General features: G+C 36.8%; 1 protein-coding gene and 1 non-coding gene across 10 annotated transcripts in view; both read left to right on the top strand.

The window, feature by feature from the left end:
* Positions 1-21,500, top strand: part of Fryl (FRY like transcription coactivator) — a 242,248-nt gene that overhangs the window by 197,407 nt on the left and 23,341 nt on the right. For all 9 annotated transcript variants that reach the window (XM_046459167.1, XM_046459245.2, XM_046459000.2 and 6 more), the window contains 12 exons: positions 1,128-1,249; positions 1,786-1,976; positions 3,414-3,508; positions 4,563-5,170; positions 5,468-5,565; positions 9,726-9,896; positions 11,746-11,886; positions 12,933-13,130; positions 15,378-15,539; positions 15,663-15,737; positions 16,048-16,224; positions 19,820-20,023. In XM_046459167.1, the coding sequence (XP_046315123.1) occupies positions 1,128-1,249; positions 1,786-1,976; positions 3,414-3,508; positions 4,563-5,170; positions 5,468-5,565; positions 9,726-9,896; positions 11,746-11,886; positions 12,933-13,130; positions 15,378-15,539; positions 15,663-15,737; positions 16,048-16,224; positions 19,820-20,023 (2,242 nt within the window). The remainder of the gene's footprint in view (positions 1-1,127; positions 1,250-1,785; positions 1,977-3,413; positions 3,509-4,562; positions 5,171-5,467; positions 5,566-9,725; positions 9,897-11,745; positions 11,887-12,932; positions 13,131-15,377; positions 15,540-15,662; positions 15,738-16,047; positions 16,225-19,819; positions 20,024-21,500) is intronic.
* On the top strand, positions 13,284-13,356 carry Trnaa-ugc (transfer RNA alanine (anticodon UGC)). The gene has a single exon. It is a non-coding gene; the product is annotated as a tRNA-Ala (tRNA).

Below are 21,500 nucleotides of genomic sequence, written 5' to 3'. Positions count from 1 at the left end.
CTTTCATTATGTATATTATCAGTCAATCATCAAATACTTGTCTATTCTCTATGCAAGGCTTTCTAAGTAGAGAATGTTAATAGATGGGGAGAAAGGACATGATGTCCCACAGTGAGAGCCAGATCAAAGGACCATGAGAAACAAATAATTCATTCTGACTATAACACTGCTAAATAATGCTAGAAAGCTTGGGAGCATTCAAACTGGAATGCCATGAAATCCAGGCCCGTGGTTATAGATTACATTTAAAATTGCTCAACTAGGACCAAGGAAGTAGCTCATGGTAGTGTGCTTGTCTAGTATGTGCAAGGTCCTGGGTTAAATTTCCAAGCCCCCACCCCCCCCACACACAAACACACTCATACACACACATCATTGAGCTAAATTGGGAAGATGGGAGGAGTAATTTAATAAATATGTGGGAAAAAAATCAGTTCCCTATCAGTGAACTGATTAAGAAATGGAATGGACTGGACCCAGTGTGCCCACCTAAAGGTTTTCAAGGCACTTTGGGCTTAGGCTAATAAGGAACTTAACTGAGGTGATAGCAAAAATGTTGTTTGTTTATTTATTTTTGTGATACTGGGGATTCTATCCAGGAACAGGGCTAAAACTATCCTTTTTCTGAGACAGGATCTTGCTAAGTAGCTGAGGCTGACCTCAAACTTTGCCTCAGCCTGCAAAGACATTTTAAAGAAAGAATCAACAGGACAATATTCTGCCTTAAGCTTTCTCCCTAGTTTTATCTAGCATTGTTATTTTTTACTGCATTTAACCTGTAAATTATTTTCTTTGCATTATAATCTAGGTACAGTCTGAGCTCCATAAATTATGTCTTGAGCTATATAACACATAGACAATAATCAGTACTCAGTAGACAAAATTTCTCATCTCATTACTATCTCTGAGAGAATTTGAATGAGGTAATGGTAGACACTGAAATTAGATCTTTCCTTACTTGATGTAGAACATTCTATATCCATGTACATAAATAATGGATAGATTGTGATCTGCTATTTGATTTGTTTGCTACTGTCCTTTCTAATTATAAAGCCATAGTTTAAGCAAGTTTAAATAAATCTGTTGATATAAATTAAAAACGAGAATTATATCTATTCTGTTTCCAGAAAAAGAGGGCCCCTTTGGAACCATGAGGATGTTTCCGCCAAGAATCCTAGCATAAAGAGTGCTGAACAGTTAACTACGTTTTTGAAATATGTGGTTTCTGTTTTTAAGCAGTCAAGCGCAGGTATTTTTTAATAAATGATACTTAGTTTTAATGAGATATTTTAAGGTGATGTTGAAATTTTGATAATACTTAATTTCAAGTTGATAATGTCAAAATTAAAAAATTTTAGAAAGAGTTTCCTTTTTAATTTGTGAATGCTAACAGATCTCTTTGGGTTGAAGAAAAATTAATTTACTACTTAGAATTATGTCTCTGAAATTGGGGCTTAGTTTTGTGTGTGATGGCATCACAAAATTATAAGACAGCTGTGAATTATAAAGATGATGAACTTAAAAATTCCTTTTTGTACTGGTAAGTCTTCTGTAATCTCACATTTAACACATCTGACAATCATAGTAAAAGTGTATGTGTCTTCAGCAGTGATTGTTTCCAAGGGGTAGTTTTGCAGGAACATACATTGACTTACAAGACTTAGGTGCCTGTGAGACTGGTCTGGTAGCGTGAGGGGTTCTGGTTTTAATGTGGACAGTCTCTAGTTACAACTCTCTAAATTCTATAAAATAAGAGACACCCGCTCATGTCCTTTTTCTCTGCAGAAGGAATTCATCTGGAACATCACCTTAGTGAAGTTGCTCTGCACACAGCGCTTTCTTGTTCTTCTCGACACTATGCTGGGAGATCCTTTCAGATTTTCAGGGCCCTAAAGCAGCCACTATCTGCAACTACACTTTCTGATGTTCTCTCCAGACTTGTAGAAACTGTAGGGGATCCAGGAGAAGATGCACAGGTATTTCATTACATTTTCCCTGCAGTTAGTGAGACACCTGGGGTCAAGGTCTCGCTGCCAAATATAGATTGCAATAGCCAGAGCTAGACAGTGGTCATAATTATTAATGCCCTGTTAACAAACAGGTGAAGAAGTAAACAAAGGTAAGTTTGTAACAAATATTTAATAACCTACTAGTTAGATCATATAGTCTACTGCCTGTGAGAAAGTTTTATACTCATTACACACACACACACACACACACACACACAGACACACACAGTTGGGTATTATTATTTTAGGATGATTATGAGATAAAAAAGGAAGTTAAATTTCAATATAAAGTGAAACATTGAATTTCATTTTTAAAGGTAAGTAAGTAAAACTTACACTAGAAAAACTCAAGTTTGTACCAACTGCTGATTTTATTGTACTCTTCTATTCATTGGGGATATAGTGCTGAACAAAACAAAGTTCCCTGCATTCTGGAGCTCATACTCTGTTGGGGGAAACAAGCCTTTACTCAAGCCAATAACATATAACACAATTTTACTTAGTGATAAATACTGTGAAAATAATAAGGTAAAGGGTTAAAGAGCAGTGGGGTAGAGGGGGTTGTTTTATATATAATAATCTGAGAGGTGATTATCGAATATATACTGGTATGTACTGGGTCCTGTGATGATCTGAGGAAAGAACACTTCAGGCAGAAGAAAATGGGATTAACATGTACAAAGGCCCTAAGGCAGAGACTGTAGGGTGGTTGGGTTATTTTTGTTGTTGTTGTTTTTATGTGTGTGTGTGGGTGGGGGGTTAGGACCATCATGAAGACCAGTGAGGCTAACATATATTGAGGGGAAGGAAGGCTAGTGATGAGCTAGGCAGGTCCAGATCACATAAGGCCTAATAGGCCCTGGTGAGAGATTTGGCTTCACTCAGAATTGATAGGGAAAACATTCAAAAGGTTTTAAGAGAAGGAAGATACTGAATGTGATTTGCTTTTGAAAAAAATTCACTTGGGCATCTGGGTGGAGTCCTTGGGGAGAGTGAGAGTGGAGGTGGGAAAGGACAGTTACTGAGAGAGTCCAGGCGGAAATGGCAGTAGGTTAGGTTAAGGGAAGATTTGGAGGTAGAGAAAAGCAGTCAGATGGAGGATCTATTTTAAAAGTGATCTTTTCAAGACTTACTGATGGATTCAATTTAGATTTGGAAGAAAGAAACAAAAATAACCCCTAGAATTCTGACCCGAGCAGTTCTGGTAAATTGTAATGCCATTATAATAATGTCTACCATTAGTTTGATGAGTTTTCATTAATCAGCCAGATTGTGTTGCTTAGGAGTTTGATCATTTTGTAATATTAATGCAGAGTTCATTCTATTTTTAAATTTCATTGGGAAATCCATTGCAATTTCTTATTTCTAGAGCACAGTTAATTAAATTCTGCCCTTTTCCCCCAGGGATTTGTGATTGAGCTTCTTCTCACCTTGGAGTCTGCAATTGATACTTTGGCTGAAACCATGAAACATTATGATCTTCTTTCTGCCCTTTCTCAGTAAGAATTTAAACCGGGAAACCTATTGAATACAGAATTCTAATAACTAAATTCTTATCATCATTACATTATATTATTTTAATATTTACAATGAAAATAATCCCTGCCACCCCCCTCCAAATCAGATGGGTTACCAGTGGGAAAGCCGGCTTCAGATAGTGAGGACTTCTAAAAAGTGCTGGAGCTAATTTGGTCAATTCTTTTCTTCTAATGTCCTGGTCAGATCTCTTTCTGCTATGTCAGTCGGGCTTCCTTGACAGGCCCCATTCCTGCCACACTTTAGGGACCTATTGTTCCCCTTAGTTACCCTTTAGGATACCCAGATGTGCTCCCAAGAACAACCTGTCCTCCCACTTTCTCTGCCATGCAAACCCCAAATTAACCTTTAGTCCCATCTCAAGAGTTACTTAGCTAAGCTTTTCTAACTCCCCAAAAGCAGTGCTACTTATTTTATCCTTTGGGTTCTCACAGTGCTTTCTTTATATTTTAATAATAATAATTAACTGATTATAACTTTGTCGATTTACATATCTATCCCCCATAATAGTCTTTTAGAAAATATCACTAGCCTTTGGCATGCTGCTGGCCCATGTAGAAGGCATTCAATAAATATTATTTTAATCAATTGGATATGAGGAAGCAGGAGAAATCATAAATTTATTTTTGAGTTTAGTACTCTTAAAAAAAAAAAAGATGCTATTCAAAGAAATAGGCATCAAGTCTGAGGGTCAAATAAATGAGGTCTACTTTGGACAATAATGCGTAATAAATCCCAGATTTGAGAGTTCTCAGATTCTATAGCAGAATCTTCTCAGCAAATCCAACCTCATCCCCACTCAAAAGAAATAGCCACCATAGCCACCAGAAGGCATTGTTGTAGATTTTATTTTAATATGGAGGCAAAGCTGAAATTTGATTAAAGTCAGATATACTGAAACATGATTTTTCTGGTAACAGTTAATGCTTTTCAGTTTTCAAGAGTAAAATTAATGTAGCAAAAGAAGTAACTGCACACGACTTGATCTTTTTTTCTTTTTTCTTCTCTCTTTTTAAGAACCTCATACCATGATCCTATAATGGGAAACAAGTATGCAGCTAACAGGAAAAGCACTGGACAACTCAATCTAAGCACAAGTCCCATTAATAGTAGCAGTTATTTGGGATATAACAGTAATGCAAGAAGTAACTCTTTGAGATTAAGTTTAATTGGTGACCGAAGAGGTGACCGGCGGCGGAGTAACACACTGGATATAATGGATGGACGGATAAACCATAACAGTAGCTTAGCAAGGACTAGAAGCCTTTCCTCTCTACGAGAGAAAGGAATGTATGATGTGCAGTCCACTACTGAGCCTGCCAACTTGATGGCCACCATTTTTTGGATAGCAGCATCTTTATTAGAATCAGATTATGAATATGAATACCTCCTGGCTCTCAGGCTTCTCAACAAACTGCTTATCCATTTGCCTTTGGATAAATCGGAGAGTCGAGACAAGATTGAAAATGTACAAAACAAATTGAAGTGGAACAATTTTCCAGGACTTCAGCAGCTCTTCCTTAAGGGTTTTACCTCTGTTTCTACCCAAGAAATGACCGTGCACCTCCTCAGTAAACTCATTTCTGTCTCCAAACACACGTTGGTGGATCCTTCCCAGTTGTCAGGTGATGTTAAATATAACTGCACCAATGTTCATATAATTGCATTTTAATGTCTTTGAAATGTAAACTAATCAATTGTTTTGAAATCTAATTTCTGCTTTTCTGCAAACAGTGATAGTTTGTTTTATATGTTAGATAATGTAAATGATTTGGTAAAAGGGAAAAAAAATTAGAAGGTTGAGTATTCCAGGAAATGAAAAGAAAATGGTTTCTACAAACCATTTTAAAAATACCTTTAACATTTAAAATAATGTGCAATAAAATTGGTTATTGTTTGCCTTTTTTGTTTTGTTTTGATAGGCTTTCCTCTTAACATCCTTTGCTTATTGCCTCACTTAATCCAGCATTTTGACAGCCCAACTCAGTTTTGCAAAGAAACAGCTAGTCGAATAGCAAAGGTAAGCAAATGTTATGCCAAAAGATAACACTGTAGGGATGTTAGTCTCTAGTTTATCTTAAGAGGGGAATCTCTTAAACATCCTCGTACTGTCACTACCTGTGTGAATTCTGCATCTATGTGTTTATTCTGTCTGTTCATATAAAAGAGTTACATAGCAATATAAGTTGCAACTGTTCAAATGACAGTGAATAAAACTATTTAATTAGAGTAACATTCCTCTGAGTCTGAGTCTTTTTCTGCTCCTTTTCCCTACTTTCTCCTCTACCTCTCTGTCAGTTTCTCATTCATTCATTCCCTGATAAATATTGACTGAGGGCTAGGTTAGCTGCTGGTCATACAGCATGAGAAAAGTGAGTTGAGTACTGGCCTTGTGGATGGTGGGAAACGCAGTCAAGAAGTAGGCGGTAAGTGTTCTGTCAATGGGAGGACCGAACATTTCAGCAGAACATACACCAAAAGCCTTCCTAGAGGAAGTTCTAGCTGAGCTCACATGGAAGGCTGAATAGGAATAATGAAAAAAAGAGCCAGATGTGAGGCCAAGAGTGAGGCCAGGGGTCTCAGTTCTCTAGGCAAAAGAAATGATAACATGTGCAGAGGCCGCAGGGAAGAAGAGGACATAATATAGTTTGAGATTCTGAAAGTTCTCTCTCCCTTTCTGTTTGACTATTTTTCTTTGAAAACTTTCTCTTCACCTTCCCTCACTGTTCCATTCATTCTTTTGTCTCCTGTGTTTGGCTCTTTCCCTCCCACTGTACAGTTCTGAAAATAGTAGTGTAGCTATTTTTAAATTATCTGTTAACTTGCATTTTAAAGTACTATAGTTCTTAATCTTATTTTTAGAAGCTTATGCTATTGACATTTTATATTTTTAATAATTTCCTCAAGAACAATAAGGAACTCTCAAGTAGCTTGCCTTCTTTTTACATATTATTATTATTATTATTTTCTTTTTTGTCATCCACTGAGTCTTGGGCAGAGAAAGACCTTCTGAAAATATAAACAGTTCCAAGGAGTTAGATCAATTTATGAGAAGTATACATACAACAGGAAATTAGGTGAACTAAATATAATGGCTCCTCTTTTGGGATTGAGAGATGGTTGGTGAATACCAACATAAGTGAAGCCATCTAAAACACTGAGAGGAAAAACACTGAGAGAAGTTTTGAACAGAAGGAAACCAGCAAATACAATTTCCAAGAAGAGCTTTTTATATAGCAATTTTTTAAAAAGCTGAGATTCAATTAACAAGTAGCACAGTAAATGGAAAGAACAAGTCACAGAGAGTCAAATAAAATACCTTTCCGTGACCCTGATTGCAATAAATTTATCTCTGAGTGCTGAGGTAGTGAGAAAATCCATTAGCAGTAATGAGAGAACAATCTTTTCACTGTGTTGCTTAGATAATATTTAATAAGTGAAAATATTTCATAAAATATGCTGTTGAGTCTATCCCTAATTAAGTTCCTAGATAAATAAGGTATAGAGAAATTCTTACATAAGCATTTATGGTTAAAAGAGGAGCCATTATTTTAGTTAATGGAAACATATCTTAGTTTTGTAAGTAAAAATGGTAGTGAGAAGAAGTAAGCTAAAAATTGTCCCCTGTTCTTGATTTTATTTAATTTTAAAAATCCAGTAGAACATTATTAAATGAAAAACTACTATTGAAATAAATATTGCTTTTTGAAAAATGATTATTTGCCTAAAAGAAACCAACTACATATGTAGTATGTGCGCCAGTAAGGTTGAAAAGTAATACAAAATATAAAATTTCTTAAAATAACTTTCATTTTAGTATTCTTATGAAACATCATTTAAAAAAAATGTTGTGAACAAGGATTTTTCCCCCATATGAGCACTTACAAAGAAAGTATATGAGAAAAAAAAGGTGTATTGACCTAACTTGATATTTCAAGAAAACAATAGGCACCAATACCCAAAGAGGGAAGTAGACACATTTAAGAGCAGCAGCTAGAACGTGTGGAATAAATAGCTACCCCCCAAATGCTGGGCTCCCCAAAGAGCCTGCCTGAAGGCTGTCACAGCCCTTTGAGTATTAAAGCTGCTGATTTCATGACTATGTGAGGGAAATCCTCAAATATCTTTTTGTTTTTAAGAAATCAAATATGGCCTTCTGTGATTCCTAAATTGTTTTTAATCTGCTTTCTTCCTGTTGGGCAGCACACAGATTTCCTCTTATAAGCTTTCAGCAACCTGCAGGATGTGAATTAAATTGATTCCTTAATTATTCTCTCACTTATAACTGTTGAGAGTAATTTTCTGCCATTATGTGCTTCCTCATTATGCAAATTTCAATCTACTGTTTGTGCCCATGGAGAGCCCAGAATTTTAAAATAAGACAGCACTTAAGACAAATATTTGTTTCTTTCATCATGGCAAAAGTAATGTGCTAAAAAAAAAGTTTGTTATAAAGCATTCTCCTAGGATCTTATTTTAACCTGGTGATTCAAAAATTTCAAAATCTTAAGTCATTTGCACAGCAAACAAAATTGAATAGCCTATATTCCAAGAATGGTCACCCTTTTCAAAAGAGGTTTTTAAAAATCATTCTTTAGAAAATAGATTCTTTAAGAATGTAAAAATTCAATACAAATGTCCCCCCCCCCCCTTTGGAAGGCTTTTTTGCATTATAAAGAATTTAAGCAAGTCAGGTGCTGTAATCTCAGTGGCTTGGGAGACTGAGACAGGAGAATAGCAAGTTCAAAGCCAGCCTCACCAATGGACGAGGCGCTAAACAACTCAGTGAGACCCTGTCTAAATACAAAATAGGGCTGGGGATGTGGCTCAGTGGTCAAGTGCCTCTGAGTTCAATCCCAGATACCAAAAAAAAAAAAAAAAATTTAAGCTGATTATTGTAAAGTTATAAAATTAATGTGATTTAAAAAAAAGATTAGGTTGAAATGCAAATAAGAAACATCAACAAAATTTTTCTTTTAGCATCCTCTTGTTGGTTTTATGGGCAAAAGACTAATGCATGAGATCAGCTGCTTTTAATGGTTTTATAAAATAACTGCCATGGTACTGTGTTGATAGTTGCCTGCACAGTCTTGCATGTTTTTAATCTCAAGTCTGTCCAGTGATGAACTTGAGGCCCTCCAAGTCTATTAAACATCTTCTAAATTATCAAAGTAAATGTCAGTTATATTCATTTGAAAGGTAAATGTATGTATAGATTTAAAAGGTAATGCTCTAAATTTGCTCACTAAATGTTCTAGGCAAGTTGTGAAAATATATATAATAAGATGGAAAAAATCATGAGCAAAATGAAAAGAGGAAAAACTAAAAGCAAACTTTACAATGAGGCTAGACTTTTATGATAGATAAGTATGTAAGTCTAGTGAGGGCCCTTTCCATTTCTAGATTGTTTAAGTATGCCCAGTGAGTGGCTAAGGATCATCCTCGCCAGTAACCAAAAGAACAGACAGTCTAAGGTCAAAAATATCCCCCTGACTTCTGTTGATTCAGACATCATGGTATTGTGTCAAGCCAATTCTAAGAAGTCAGGACATTATGGAGTGGCCTCTAAAAGGCTGGCCAAGGTTCTCAGAGCTTAGGTGATATCCTGAGGAGCAATTTGAGGCCCAGCGTGCAGACTGTTAATGCAGTGAAAAAGAAGGATTCAGTTATATCAGCTCTTCATTGAAATCCTTTGACTATACACATGTTCTGAGGCTTTCTGCAACTGGCCACACTACTGAGATGCCCTGGACATAGTGGAGACTAAAGTATTTCCTGTCTGACATAGCAACTCTGAACCTCCCTGAGAATCTCATGGTGGTCTGCCTATTTAGTCCCTAGACCACTTGTGGATTTGTCAAAACAGGTGTTCCACGTTGTAGATTGTTTTTTACCCAAGACTGTTTTACAAAGTGTCAAACAGAAGAAAACCATACTATGTAGTACCCATAGAATTGTATGTGTTATATTAATCCTCTTTCCATTTTATCAATTGTTTTTCTCTTAAGAATGCTTTCTTCTTTTTTTCCTCTTCTATTTAACTTTTCTACTGTCTTAGAAATACAAATGCATTGAAACTTTAAAATGCAGATCTAAATGATTTCATTAATAAAATACCTTAGCAAGTATAAATTTGTAATCTTATTTTAGGTGAGTGAAATAATTATATTTGTTTTCCAGGTTTGTGCAGAAGAAAAATGCCCTACATTGGTCAACCTGGCCCACATGATGAGCTTGTATAGTACACATACATATTCCAGAGATTGTTCTAACTGGATCAATGTAGTGTGCAGATACCTGCACGACTCCTTCTCAGATACTACATTTAATCTTGTGACTTATCTTGCAGAGGTAAATTTACAAATTTTAAACTGTTTAACTGCTCTGTGGCAAAATTTCAAATGGATTTATTTCTGGAAGCAATAATGCAGTACTAACTAATCTTAAAATTGTCTTCAAGAGTAAATATATATGTCTTTTTTAAAAAAAGAAAAATGTAGATAATTACTTTCAAATAAATGAAGTTTTTCTAAAGTTTTTTTTTTTTTTCCATTTTCAATGTCTATTTCTTTATTCACTGTCCTTAAAACTCTAAATTGAAACTCTCCATTTAGAATAGAAAATGGGTTTTTACTGGTCTTGATCCTAGGAAATGGTTATGATTTTTGTTTCTACAAAATTAGTTCTTGGCTTTAACATCCTTTGTAGGATAACATGCAAAAGCATTTCTGCTAGATAAGTTTTTATTTTCATGATACATTTGCTTCTCATCTGAAATATGGATTTGAGGGGTAAAAAACAGAATTGTTTAAAAAGTAGCCCTAGAACTACATAGAAACTTGACCTTTATTTTTTGATGCATCTGAAATAATAACCTCATGCCCCCAAAAGTATATTATTATATAAATAGCCACAAAGAGAACCACAAATGGAAGAAATTTCTAGTTACTAAAAAATATTTGTCAGCTTACAATAAAGTAATGCCTCCCTTTTTAAAAAGTTGGCCTCAAGAAATTAGGCATAAAACAAACCAGGAAGAAATTATTCATATTATGAATTCTGACTGTTGCTCATAACACTGTTTGACCTGGATAAGTCACTGATATTGAGTATTATAAAATATATCAGGACTAGTATGAATTTTTTAAATGTTGGATTTGATTGGTTTGTTGCCATTAATTTTATATCTAAGTATGCTGACATTAGGCGCTGACGGCCTAATTGAATGCATGTCCCTAGAGCTATCTTATATCTGGACCTTTAGGATGTATTTAAGTGCCTCAGGCCAGCTTCTATTTGTGCCGTCCTGAAGCTCACCATTAAGGTAGTACCAGAGCTTCTGGAAAATCCACCTTGGGGTTCCAAGGTTTGGAACTTGCACAGCGCATCACATATGGACAACATTTTTCCACTCCATAAAGAGAATTCTTTTGCACTAAACATTACTCTTATTCATGGAAGTTATCCTTATGTTATTTATTAATGATCATTATTACCAACTACAGTACTCAAACTAGTTACATATATTTAAAATGATATGTCTTTAATTTACTCAGCCCTGCAAACCCTATGAAGTAGATAGTATTGCTATTTTTGGAGGGGGGTACCAGGGATTGAATTCAGGGGCACTTAACCACTGAGCCACATCCCCAACCCTATTTTTTGTATTTTATTTAGACACAGGGTCTCACTGCATTGCTTAGTGCCTTGTAGTTACTGAGACTGGCTTTAAACTCAAGGTCTTCTTGCCTTAGCCTTCAGAGCTGCTAGGTTTACAGGCATGCACTACCACACCCAGTAGTTTTATTATTTTCCACTTTAAAAAAATCAGGGCTCAAAGGTATAATAATCTTGTGCAAGATCATGTAGCTAATAGATGGCAGTGTCAATGGTTTGTGGGTATTCCATTATTCTTTGATGATGTTGTATAGTGGTTTTTTCCTTACCTAAAATAAATGATACTTAGCCAAATTAGTTAAGAAAATAAGATACTATTATTAACATGAAAATAATTTTCCAATTCTCCTTTTCGAAGCAAGGGGAAAAAATAATACTTACCTTTTACTTTATTAGTCTCTGGGTTTCTGATAATCTAACTATAAACTCATGGATTAGATCTACTGTGTTTTCTAACATTATAAATGTAAATACTGAGTTTTGTTCAATCTGATTAAAGTCTGTTTTTCAATATTATTTGTAGCTGTTAGAGAAAGGATTATCCAGTATGCAGCAGTCATTACTACAGATTATCTATAGTCTATTGAGTCACATTGACCTATCTGCAGCCCCAGCCAAGCAGTTCAATCTGGAGATCATAAAGATTATTGGTAAATATGTACAGGTGAGTGACCACAAAACTTACCTGTGACATTGTTCAACTCAAAACCACTTATAATCATCAAAACTCAGAAATACCCTGAATGTCCAGAAGTAGGGAACATAAATCATATTTTTAGGAATATATTCTACATGGGAAATGTTCTTAATGTATGTGACAAAACTCAGAATCTGAATTGTAGGGGTCTACATTTAAGTAACAACAGGAAGAAATGTACATACACACACGGAAGCCATGACCTGTAGAATCATGACTCATTGCTATTTCTTTGTTACCTTTCCATTTGTTAACCAGATTCTACATAACGAACAAATGTAACTTGTAGAAACAGAAGTCCTCTTTAAGAGTCATATTTTAGGGTTCCCCTGCCTTTTTTTTTTTTTTTTTTTCGTCTGATTTAAAGAACCAGATATGTGAAAGCAGAGAATCACATTTGGTCTAATTGTAAATGGTGACAGGTCACCCTGATTGGCACCAATTTTCACCTTTGAATTGTCTGTAAAGAAAGGCATTGTTGAGCAGATCAGTAGTCTGGATGTGACTCATCAAGGGAACAAGCTGTTTTAAGAGCATTCACAGATGAATATTTTATATTTACTCTGCATTGCATTTGCATTCACTCAAGCAGAATTTAAAAAAGGAAATACTTATCTACCAAATACAAAATGCTCTTTAGTTTAAAAGCCATTAACTTCATTCATCTAGAAAATTTACCTATATATTATCCCTTTGTTTACCCCTATTGCCAGATTATAAGATTAGACTTTCCAAATTAATGTTTATAAAGCATTTTTTGAAAGAAGGATATTCCAATTTGGTAATATTATTAGGTATTTGGTGTCTGATAAGCTTGACAGTACGAATAAGTTGTGTTTTCTTTCCTTTTGTACCTGAGCCCTTCTGCTAAAAATCTCATAGGAAAAAAGAATCATCTTTACAGGTGTTTTAATGGAAAGAATATTTTCATAGTCTACAGTATACTAAGTTTTTTTTCTTGGTTAAATATGCTTTTTTAAAAAGTTCTGTATGTTAACTATTTTTTAAACCAGAGTCCTTATTGGAAGGAAGCCCTCAACATACTAAAGCTTGTGGTGTCGCGCTCTGCAAGTCTTGTGGTACCCAATGACATCCCCAAGACCTATGTGGGAGATATAGGCTCTCCTGAAATATCCTTCACCAAAATTTTTAATAATGTCTCTAAGGAGTTGCCTGGGAAGACTTTGGATTTTCATTTTGATATCTCTGAGGTAAGATGCTCAGAAATTAATGGTGGTGCTCTGTTAGGGATTTTCATTTGTTCCTTTATTGAGTCTCTCATTCCCAAACATTAGGGAATGAACTCATCCTTAGTATTAGATACTGTGCCAGGTGCTGTGAAAAACAGAGTGGGGCAGGGGGCTGGGGATGTAGCTCAGTTGGTAGAGTGCTTGCCTTGCATGCACAAGGCCCTGGGTTCAATCCTCAGCACCACCATAAAAAAGAGAGAGAGAGAGAGAGAGAAGGCCTAGAAGCTTATAGTGTTGAGGGAACAACCAAATTAGTGCTTGCCTGAATGTAAATTACAGTGCTATAAGAATATATAGTGTGCACCTGAGAGGGTGGTTTCAGGGAGAAGTAACTTCCAAGCTGAGTGCTAAAAGATAAGTAACCCTAGGCAGGCCTAGGTGGCAGTTTGTGGAGGGGAAGTTAAATCCAAGAAAAAGGAACCTGTGTGAACGGACACTTATAAATTTGAGAAAGCATAGTATTGCAGAAGCTTCCCACAGTACAATGTAGCTTGAGCTCAGAGTACAGAGAATTGAGAGAGAGTGTGCTGAGAGACCCACCTGAGGGCACAGGAGCAAAGCGGGACCCCACAGGGAGCGTGCATGCCAAAATACAGAAAACAGGAGCTTTGAAAGGATTTTTAACTGGTTTAGGAAATATTAGGATTTTCATTTTAGGAAGATCACTCTAGCAACAGGATGGAAAATAGGCGAGGGAGGAGGAGAGGAAAATCATCAAGGAATCTGTTAGGATAATTCAGGCAAAAGATAATATGGGATGAGACTGTCCCAAAACCATAGCATGAGAAGGAAAGAGGAGAGAAAGAGTGGTTTATGAAAACACCAAGGAGAGCCGGGGAGGTATCTTAGCAGAGCACTTGCCTAGCTTGTGCTAAGCCCTGAGTGCAATACCTAGTATTGTTTAAACAAAAGGAAACAAAATTTTTTAAAAGACTAAAGAAGTATCTGAAGTATGTGATAGGTTTTGAAGTGAAGGGGGAGATGCTAGCTAGGTGAGGAAAAGGTATCAGGATTTGGTGAATGACCTTAACAGCTGAATGAATGTTGGTACCATTGAGAGAGAATGGTAACACAAGAACAGATTCTAACAGGGAAGGAGAGAGTAATGAGTTTGTTCTTGGACTTGCCGACCCTGAAATGACTAAGAAACATACAAAATGGAGGCACCTAGTGGATAACTAGATTTTGAGATCTAAAATTTTAGATGAAAAATTGGATAGAAGTCACAATTAAAGGGTTTTCAGTGTTGTGTAAGTGGATAGCTGAAACCATGGAAGGAAAACTAAAAAGAAAACAAGGCTGAAATACAATGAAATCTGAGACGCCAGATAAGCCAGACATGTTAGGGCTAGACAGAAGCACATTCTTCTAATGTGGTTCAGAAGGAAACCTGCAGTCTTTGTTATATTAATACAAGTCTCAATTTTGACCTTAGTTGGAAGTGCCCTCCACCCCAACCGCTTTCCCTAATGAGCCCAATTTTGGTGGCCTAGGTGCCATTGAAATGGTCTTCTGGAAGTCAAGAAAGGAATTTTAAAGAGGGAAATTATTGACAAAGTATTATAGGAGGCTGGGCACAATGGTACACATCTGCAATCCCAGCAACTCAGGAGGCTGAGGCAGGGGGGTTGCAAATTCAAAGCCAGCCTTAGCAATTTAACAAGGTCCTCAGCTACTTAGCAAGATCTTGTCTCAAAATAAAAAATAAAAAGGGCCGGGGATGTACCTTAGTGGTAAAGTACCTCTAGGTTCAATCCCCACTACCTGCTGCCAAGAGAACATTATTGAAATATAATTATCAATATGCATTAAATGCCAGAACTAAATAGACAAATCTGAGTGGTAAGATTACAGGTGTTTTTTTCATATATATATATTTATTTCTGGGGCTTTCTTCAGGGAGGATGTATTTCATTATCGTAAGGGGGAGGAACAGTGGAGGTGGTGGGTCATTAAAGATAGCAGATTATATTTACAGTAGGAAAAAGCTCTCTGTAATCTCAGATATGAAATTATTATTTTCAGTTAAAGTTTTGATGTAAAAACAATATTATGATCTTTGATTTTTTTTTTTTCCAACACCATAACTTTCTCCTTATGTGTTTTTTGGTTACTTTCAGAAAATGTCATCATAGGTTCACTGTTAACTCTTGCAAGTTTCTTTAATGTTGAAGTATATGTATCAATTGGCATTTTGTTTCTGTATAGACACCAATCATTGGAAATAAGTATGGTGACCAGCACAGCGCAGCCGGAAGGAATGGGAAACCCAAAGTGATCGCTGTCACCAGAAGTACCTCCTCCACCTCCTCTGGTTCCAATTCTAACGCCTTGGTTCCTGTCAGTTGGAAAAGGCCACAGTTATCACAGGTACATAAGGGCATCAACACTGGACATTCACAGGCTACAAGAACCAATCTTGTTACATGTTTGAAACCTGAGAGTTTGCCTTATTTCATCAGCAATACTAACATTTGAATTTCTTCTCTTTAGCGAAGAACACGAGAGAAGCTAATGAACGTGCTTTCACTCTGTGGTCCAGAATCTGGCCTCCCAAAGAATCCATCCGTGAGTAGTTATGAATGCATGAGTGAAGGTTGTCAAAGTCGTGCTGTTCCATGGAGAAATGATTCTGTCTCCTTGCTTGCCTTTTCTAACTGAGTTATAGCATTAACTAAGAATGAAAAATAATGCTTGCCTCTTGTGATACCAGGCAGCTATGCTAAGTTTCCAACTAGTTAGCCAAGAAGACCAACTTAGACTCTGAATTCATTGAAGGATGAGGCCTGCAGTGGCTCTGGGGACTGATATCTCATATGCAGAGTGACAAAGCTGATTGGTGGACTTTTTTTCTTTCCTTTTTCTTGTCGGGCCTCAGGTTGTATTTTCTTCTAATGAGGACTTAGAAGTCGGTGACCAACAGACTAGCCTTATTTCTACAACAGAAGACATAATTCAAGAGGAAGAAGTAGCTGTCGAAGATAACAGCAGTGAACAACAGTTTGGTGTATTTAAGGATTTTGACTTTTTAGATGTTGAATTGGAAGATGCAGAGGTAAGAATGTGGACTTTCTATGACATTTATAGAATAGTTATAGTTGTATCAGGATTGGGCCATAACATCTTTCCTTAACTCAGTGAAGGTCACCAAGGCCAAAAATCTAAATTAGGAACTAAATGTGATTATTATAACTAGTCAGTAGCAGAATAAGTCTGAAATAAACATGGAACATTTGATTTTCATCTTTAAAAATGCAAAGTAGAAACATGGATTTCTTAAAAAATTTTTAAGATATGCCTATGCCTAAATAGTTTGCATAAACTATGCAAATTAATTTGCTGGGAAACAGTAAAAATTAAAATTGATCAAACATAATTTTAAAGAGGGTGGCATTTGCCATGAAACGGACATTAGGAAGGTTTGGTTTTTCTGAACTTTTCTTTGTGACAGATAACAGATTTACCCCATGACATTCCTAACCACTTTCTTCTTGATGACTTGGGTAACTCTTCCCCATGCCTCTTTTCATTTGATACCCAAAGGGCTTTCTCCTCTAATTGTATTGATAGTTGTGTCCATTTTGATGTTTTCTAAGTGGAAAATCAAAGACAAAAAGTACTTCAGCCCACACAACTGAGCTAGTTGGTAGTTACAGCTTGTATTTAGTGTGACTCCATAAGGTCTGCTGTTGCTTCTGTGCACTCTGCCCTTCTATACAGGTCAGTTTGACCTCTGACAGCAGCAAGACGGTTGTCACTGCTGTATGTGACCTTACATCTCCATATAATAGTGTCAGAGGAAGTAATGGTTGCTTCCAGAAATGACCTCAGAATAGTGAAGAAGTTGCTTTACTAAACGCAAACTTTTTGTCATATTGCATTGACCCAAGGTGAGACACACGCCAATTTCTGAAATGATCACTATGGCAAATACAATAAGATTGCCAGGTTTTCTTAGGCTAGGAACCCTGTAGTCAATTCCCTAAACCACAGTCTCTTAGAAAAACCCAAAAAGTTTATATGTCAAATAGGTCAAAAAACTGTACATCATAAAATTATCACAAGTATCTATAATGCAAGAAGATGACATGTAAGCCTTTATAGCAAGTGTTTATACCATGTTTTGATATTTTTTCCATAAAATATTGAAATTCACTCCAATAACTGGTACATGTTATCAGCTCTCATGAGGGGATGTTTCCTATAGTTCTAACAGGTGACATACATACAAGAAGGAAATGTGCTGACCTGTGCTGTGTCACACTGTCAGTTGTTGATGGACCCACTTAAGTAGATAAGGTTCCCATCCTCAGTATGCTGCAGCCGGCCCTGCAGATGTGAGGACATGACCACAGTGCCTGGAGCCATACAGATGCCTTCACAGCAGCTGGGGGACTCCTGTGTAATGTTTCCCCAAGTGCCTATTCCCTCCAACACAGCTGGGCAGGTTCAGAGGACCCCAAGGACAAGTACAATATTACTGAGTACTTGGTAGGGCCATGACTTTAAATTTTTTTTGATAGTAATGCACAGTTCATGTATTTTACATTGCATCAAAGTGTATACATAGATACACTTTTAAAATAATGGAAGTTTCAAGGATATATATCCTTACTCTCTATGTTGATGTACTAATGTTTTCTATTCCGTGCCTTTTCTTTCTTCCTATTCTCCTCCACACACACACCCTGCCCCAGCCAAAAAAAAAAAAAAGGTGGGGGGGGGGGCAGGTCACCACCCTAAAAGTGATTTCACACTCATTATTTGAAAAATATATTGTAGGAAGGAGAACAAGCTTTCATAGCCAGGAGAGAAAGTTGGGTGGGTTCAAGAGGCCTGCGGCCCTTCCCCAGGGGCCTGAGTGGCTTCTCAATTCTTCTGCAGTTACTTTTTTTTTTCCTAGTTCAGAATTTAAATTTCTAAAGGTAGGCTCTTGACATTTTTGTAATGGTAAGGTTATTATTTTTTTGTTTGCCTTTTTACTTTAAAGAGCACTGTAAATGTTTTCAAGTTCATCTGGTGCTCTAAAATGTCAGAAGTAATAAATATGGCTTTTAGTAGAACCTTACTCAGAATGGATTCAAGATACTTCCTGTCATTTTGTCTTTAATTGAAGTCACAGGAATCTGGGAGAAGATGTGGGGATGCTGATTTGTACCTCATAATTTAAGCCAAATCAAATAATACATATTTTCTAAAAGAACAGCTATAGTCTTGCTTAAAAATGGTAATAGGAAATATTTTGGTTTAAAAAAAAGGTCTCATGAATGCAACTTTTAACACACCCTCCAACTTTGAAAATCACAGTGAATACTAATTCATCACCTAATATATTTCGAGGATGGTTGTCATTGTTATATGATATGCTACATAATATCATATGAAATGATGCATTCTAGGAAGGTAGTTTTCAAACTCTGACCTGCAGAGGCGTAGGGCATCTAAGATAACTTGAGAAACAGCCAGGAAGGATCCAAGAGCTAAATGGGAAGAACTCCTGGACACCCTCTGCTACCTGATCAGCTCAGTATTTATTTATCAGTTTTGCACAATTGGTTTCCATCTAAAATTCCTCTGCTTTATTAAAAAACAAACAAAAAAAGATTTGAAACCCTCTATACTGAACATTCTCTCCTGTGTAAAGGGAAACAATCAAATCATATTTTCCAGACCAACTCAGTGTAATTTCCTGAACCAACTCAGGGCCCAAGAGAATTACATCCATATGAAAAGGATGACCAGCGTAGATAACAGATGCATAGCTTATATGAATCTACATATGGCTGAAATTGAAATTTGTCATATTTCCTCTTGACCTTTTGAAATTGGCAGTGGTTATGTTTTGATGGCTATGATCTTGATTTTAAAATTTTTTATAGTAAAAAATATCCATTGCATTTAACAAGAGCTGTCCTATAGATTAAAATCATGTGACCCTGTATGTTGTCAACTGAATGTGGGTATTTTAAGTCAGTTTTTGCATTGTGCCAAGTATTAAATCTGTAAATCTTGAAGATTCCTTAAAGTTTGTGTTGCCAGAGTGTACTATAGAAATGTTGTTGTGTCTGTCTCTTTTTCACAATATATTTTGCATTAAAAAAGTAGTTTGAATTACATGTTGGCTTCCTGCAAAAAGCTTAATCCAGAGCTTGAATCAGTCTTTGGGTTTGTGAAAGTGCAAGAGTTTTCCCAAAAAGTGTAGCGTATATTTAAATGTTTGTCTTCGTTCTTTCTAATTCTGTGTGTTTTCCTTTTTGCTAACCAGGAGCTGCAGGTAAGTGTTAGCCTGGTGTGGTTGACTGTTTCTTCGTTGTCATCTGTGATATACTTGTCCTTCTTGTGGTCTCATTCATGTTTGTGTATTAGAATAGAAATGGCCTAGAAAATAGATTTAGTTGGACCCTCAATAGACAGAACATCAAGAAAATTGTTTAGTGACAACAGGTTATCAATGAAATAATTTTGATCTCTTTCAAGATAGACATTTAATGATGTGTTTAAGTTTAAAGAAATTGAAGGGCTGATTGAAACTCTGCTTTGGATAATGCATTCAGTATTCTTCATCTTGGTACATGTCTTCTGGTGTCTTACATTTACAGCATGAAGAAACATCGGTTTGCGGTCTTAGCAATCATGTCTTCCTTTTCCAGGGTGAAAGTATGGACAATTTCAATTGGGGAGTCCGCCGGCGCTCACTGGACAGTATTGACAAAGGGGACACACCATCCCTCCAGGAGTACCAGTGTTCTAGCAGCACCCCCAGCCTGAACCTGACAAACCAGGAGGACACAGATGAGTCCTCAGAAGAGGAGGCAGCTCTCACAGCGAGCCAGATTCTCTCGCGCACACAGATGGTATACAGTTAACCTTCCTTCCAGTGAAAATGGTCTCATTTGACTCTTTAACTTCCAGCTTAGAAATTATTGTTTCCTGGTCTCCAGTTTTCATGTCATTATGGGCAAAGTGCACACACTGAAATGAAAATGCAAAATGTCAGTGTTAAAGGAGTGTTCCTTATGACAGAACTAAACTTTAAGTGGTTACAGCATGCCCGTGAGTAGTTAGATTATAGTTCATCTTGGTTTCTCTCCTGTTCTTGAGTTGTTTTGGCACTTTTAAGGGCTCTCCTCTTCAACAATACCTATTTCTGGTATCACTGTGAACACCACACCCATTCTTCTTTCCTAGAGTAGTGTGCAGGATGGAGCAAGATGGAGTAGTGTACTTGCACTAAGTCAATTATGTGGAATTTCTCATCCACAACCCAAGGGCCAGATGACAGAGTTAGAGAGTGAAACATGGGAAATAATTGCTGCAAGAGCCATCTCTTTTTTCAGAAATATGGGGATGTAAGAAAAGCTAAATTTGCAGCCAAGTAGGATCAGGAGTTGAAGATGGCAATGTGAGAATTAGCCACCATGACAACCACAGAAGCCTGTGGTCACCAATTCTTACATGAAAGCCTTTTTCATACTAAAGCAAACTATGTCTCCCTTTAATGGAGACCCATTTGCTCTATGTGGTCACGTGCCTACACTGATGTTGTACCTGGCTGACTTTCGACAAGATGTAAAATTGTCAGTTTGTGGTTGGCTTCCTGTTTTGACACTTCACTGTTACCCTAGTACATCTTTCTATATCACCCATGTTTAAGGGTTAAATGATAAACGATTGCTGCTAGCCGCAGCAGCAGCAACAGCAGCGGTCACTTCCTGAGTGACAGCCAGCTCTGTGCAAGGTGTCTCATAAGCACTAGTCTCTATAGCTCACCCCAGCCACACAGGGTATTGCTGAATTGCAGATTAAGTGACTTGCCCCAAGACGAAGCTAGTGAGTGGATTTGAACCAGCCAGTCTGTCTCTAGTGCTGTGCACCTAAGACTTGATCTTCCAAAGAATGTTTTTTCATGTAAAGGAGTAGTCAAGTTCCTGGCCACAGGGTCTGACTGAATGAGGCAGCCCATAGGCTTGAAGACAGCTTTGCCTTTGTGTAATTGTGTCTTAATTACACACACTACAGCTTTGCCTCTATGTGACTGCAACTATAGGCTTGGGGGTACAAGTACTTTTTACTAAAACACTGTGTGACTCTGGTCAAGTTACCTAACATTGCCTTTAAAATGGGACCCCTGATAGAGTTTGCCTCTCAGGTATTTATGATGAGGAAAGTCTCCTGGCATACAGTAAGTGCTTAATAAAAGATCTTAGCCTGGCACAATGTCACGTACCAGTAATCCCAGTGACTGGGGGGCTGAAGCAGGAGGATTGCAAGTTTGAAACCAGCCTGGACAACTTAACAAGACCATGTCTGAAAATAAAAAATAAAAAGGGC

Source organism: Marmota monax, unplaced genomic scaffold (genome assembly GCF_021218885.2).
Source record: "Marmota monax isolate L192 unplaced genomic scaffold, Marmota_monax_Labrador192_F-V1.1 WCK01_AAM20220418_F8-fsc00025, whole genome shotgun sequence".
In the NCBI taxonomy this organism is placed as follows: Eukaryota; Metazoa; Chordata; class Mammalia; order Rodentia; family Sciuridae; genus Marmota; species Marmota monax.
This window is presented reverse-complemented; position numbering and strand designations above follow the sequence as displayed.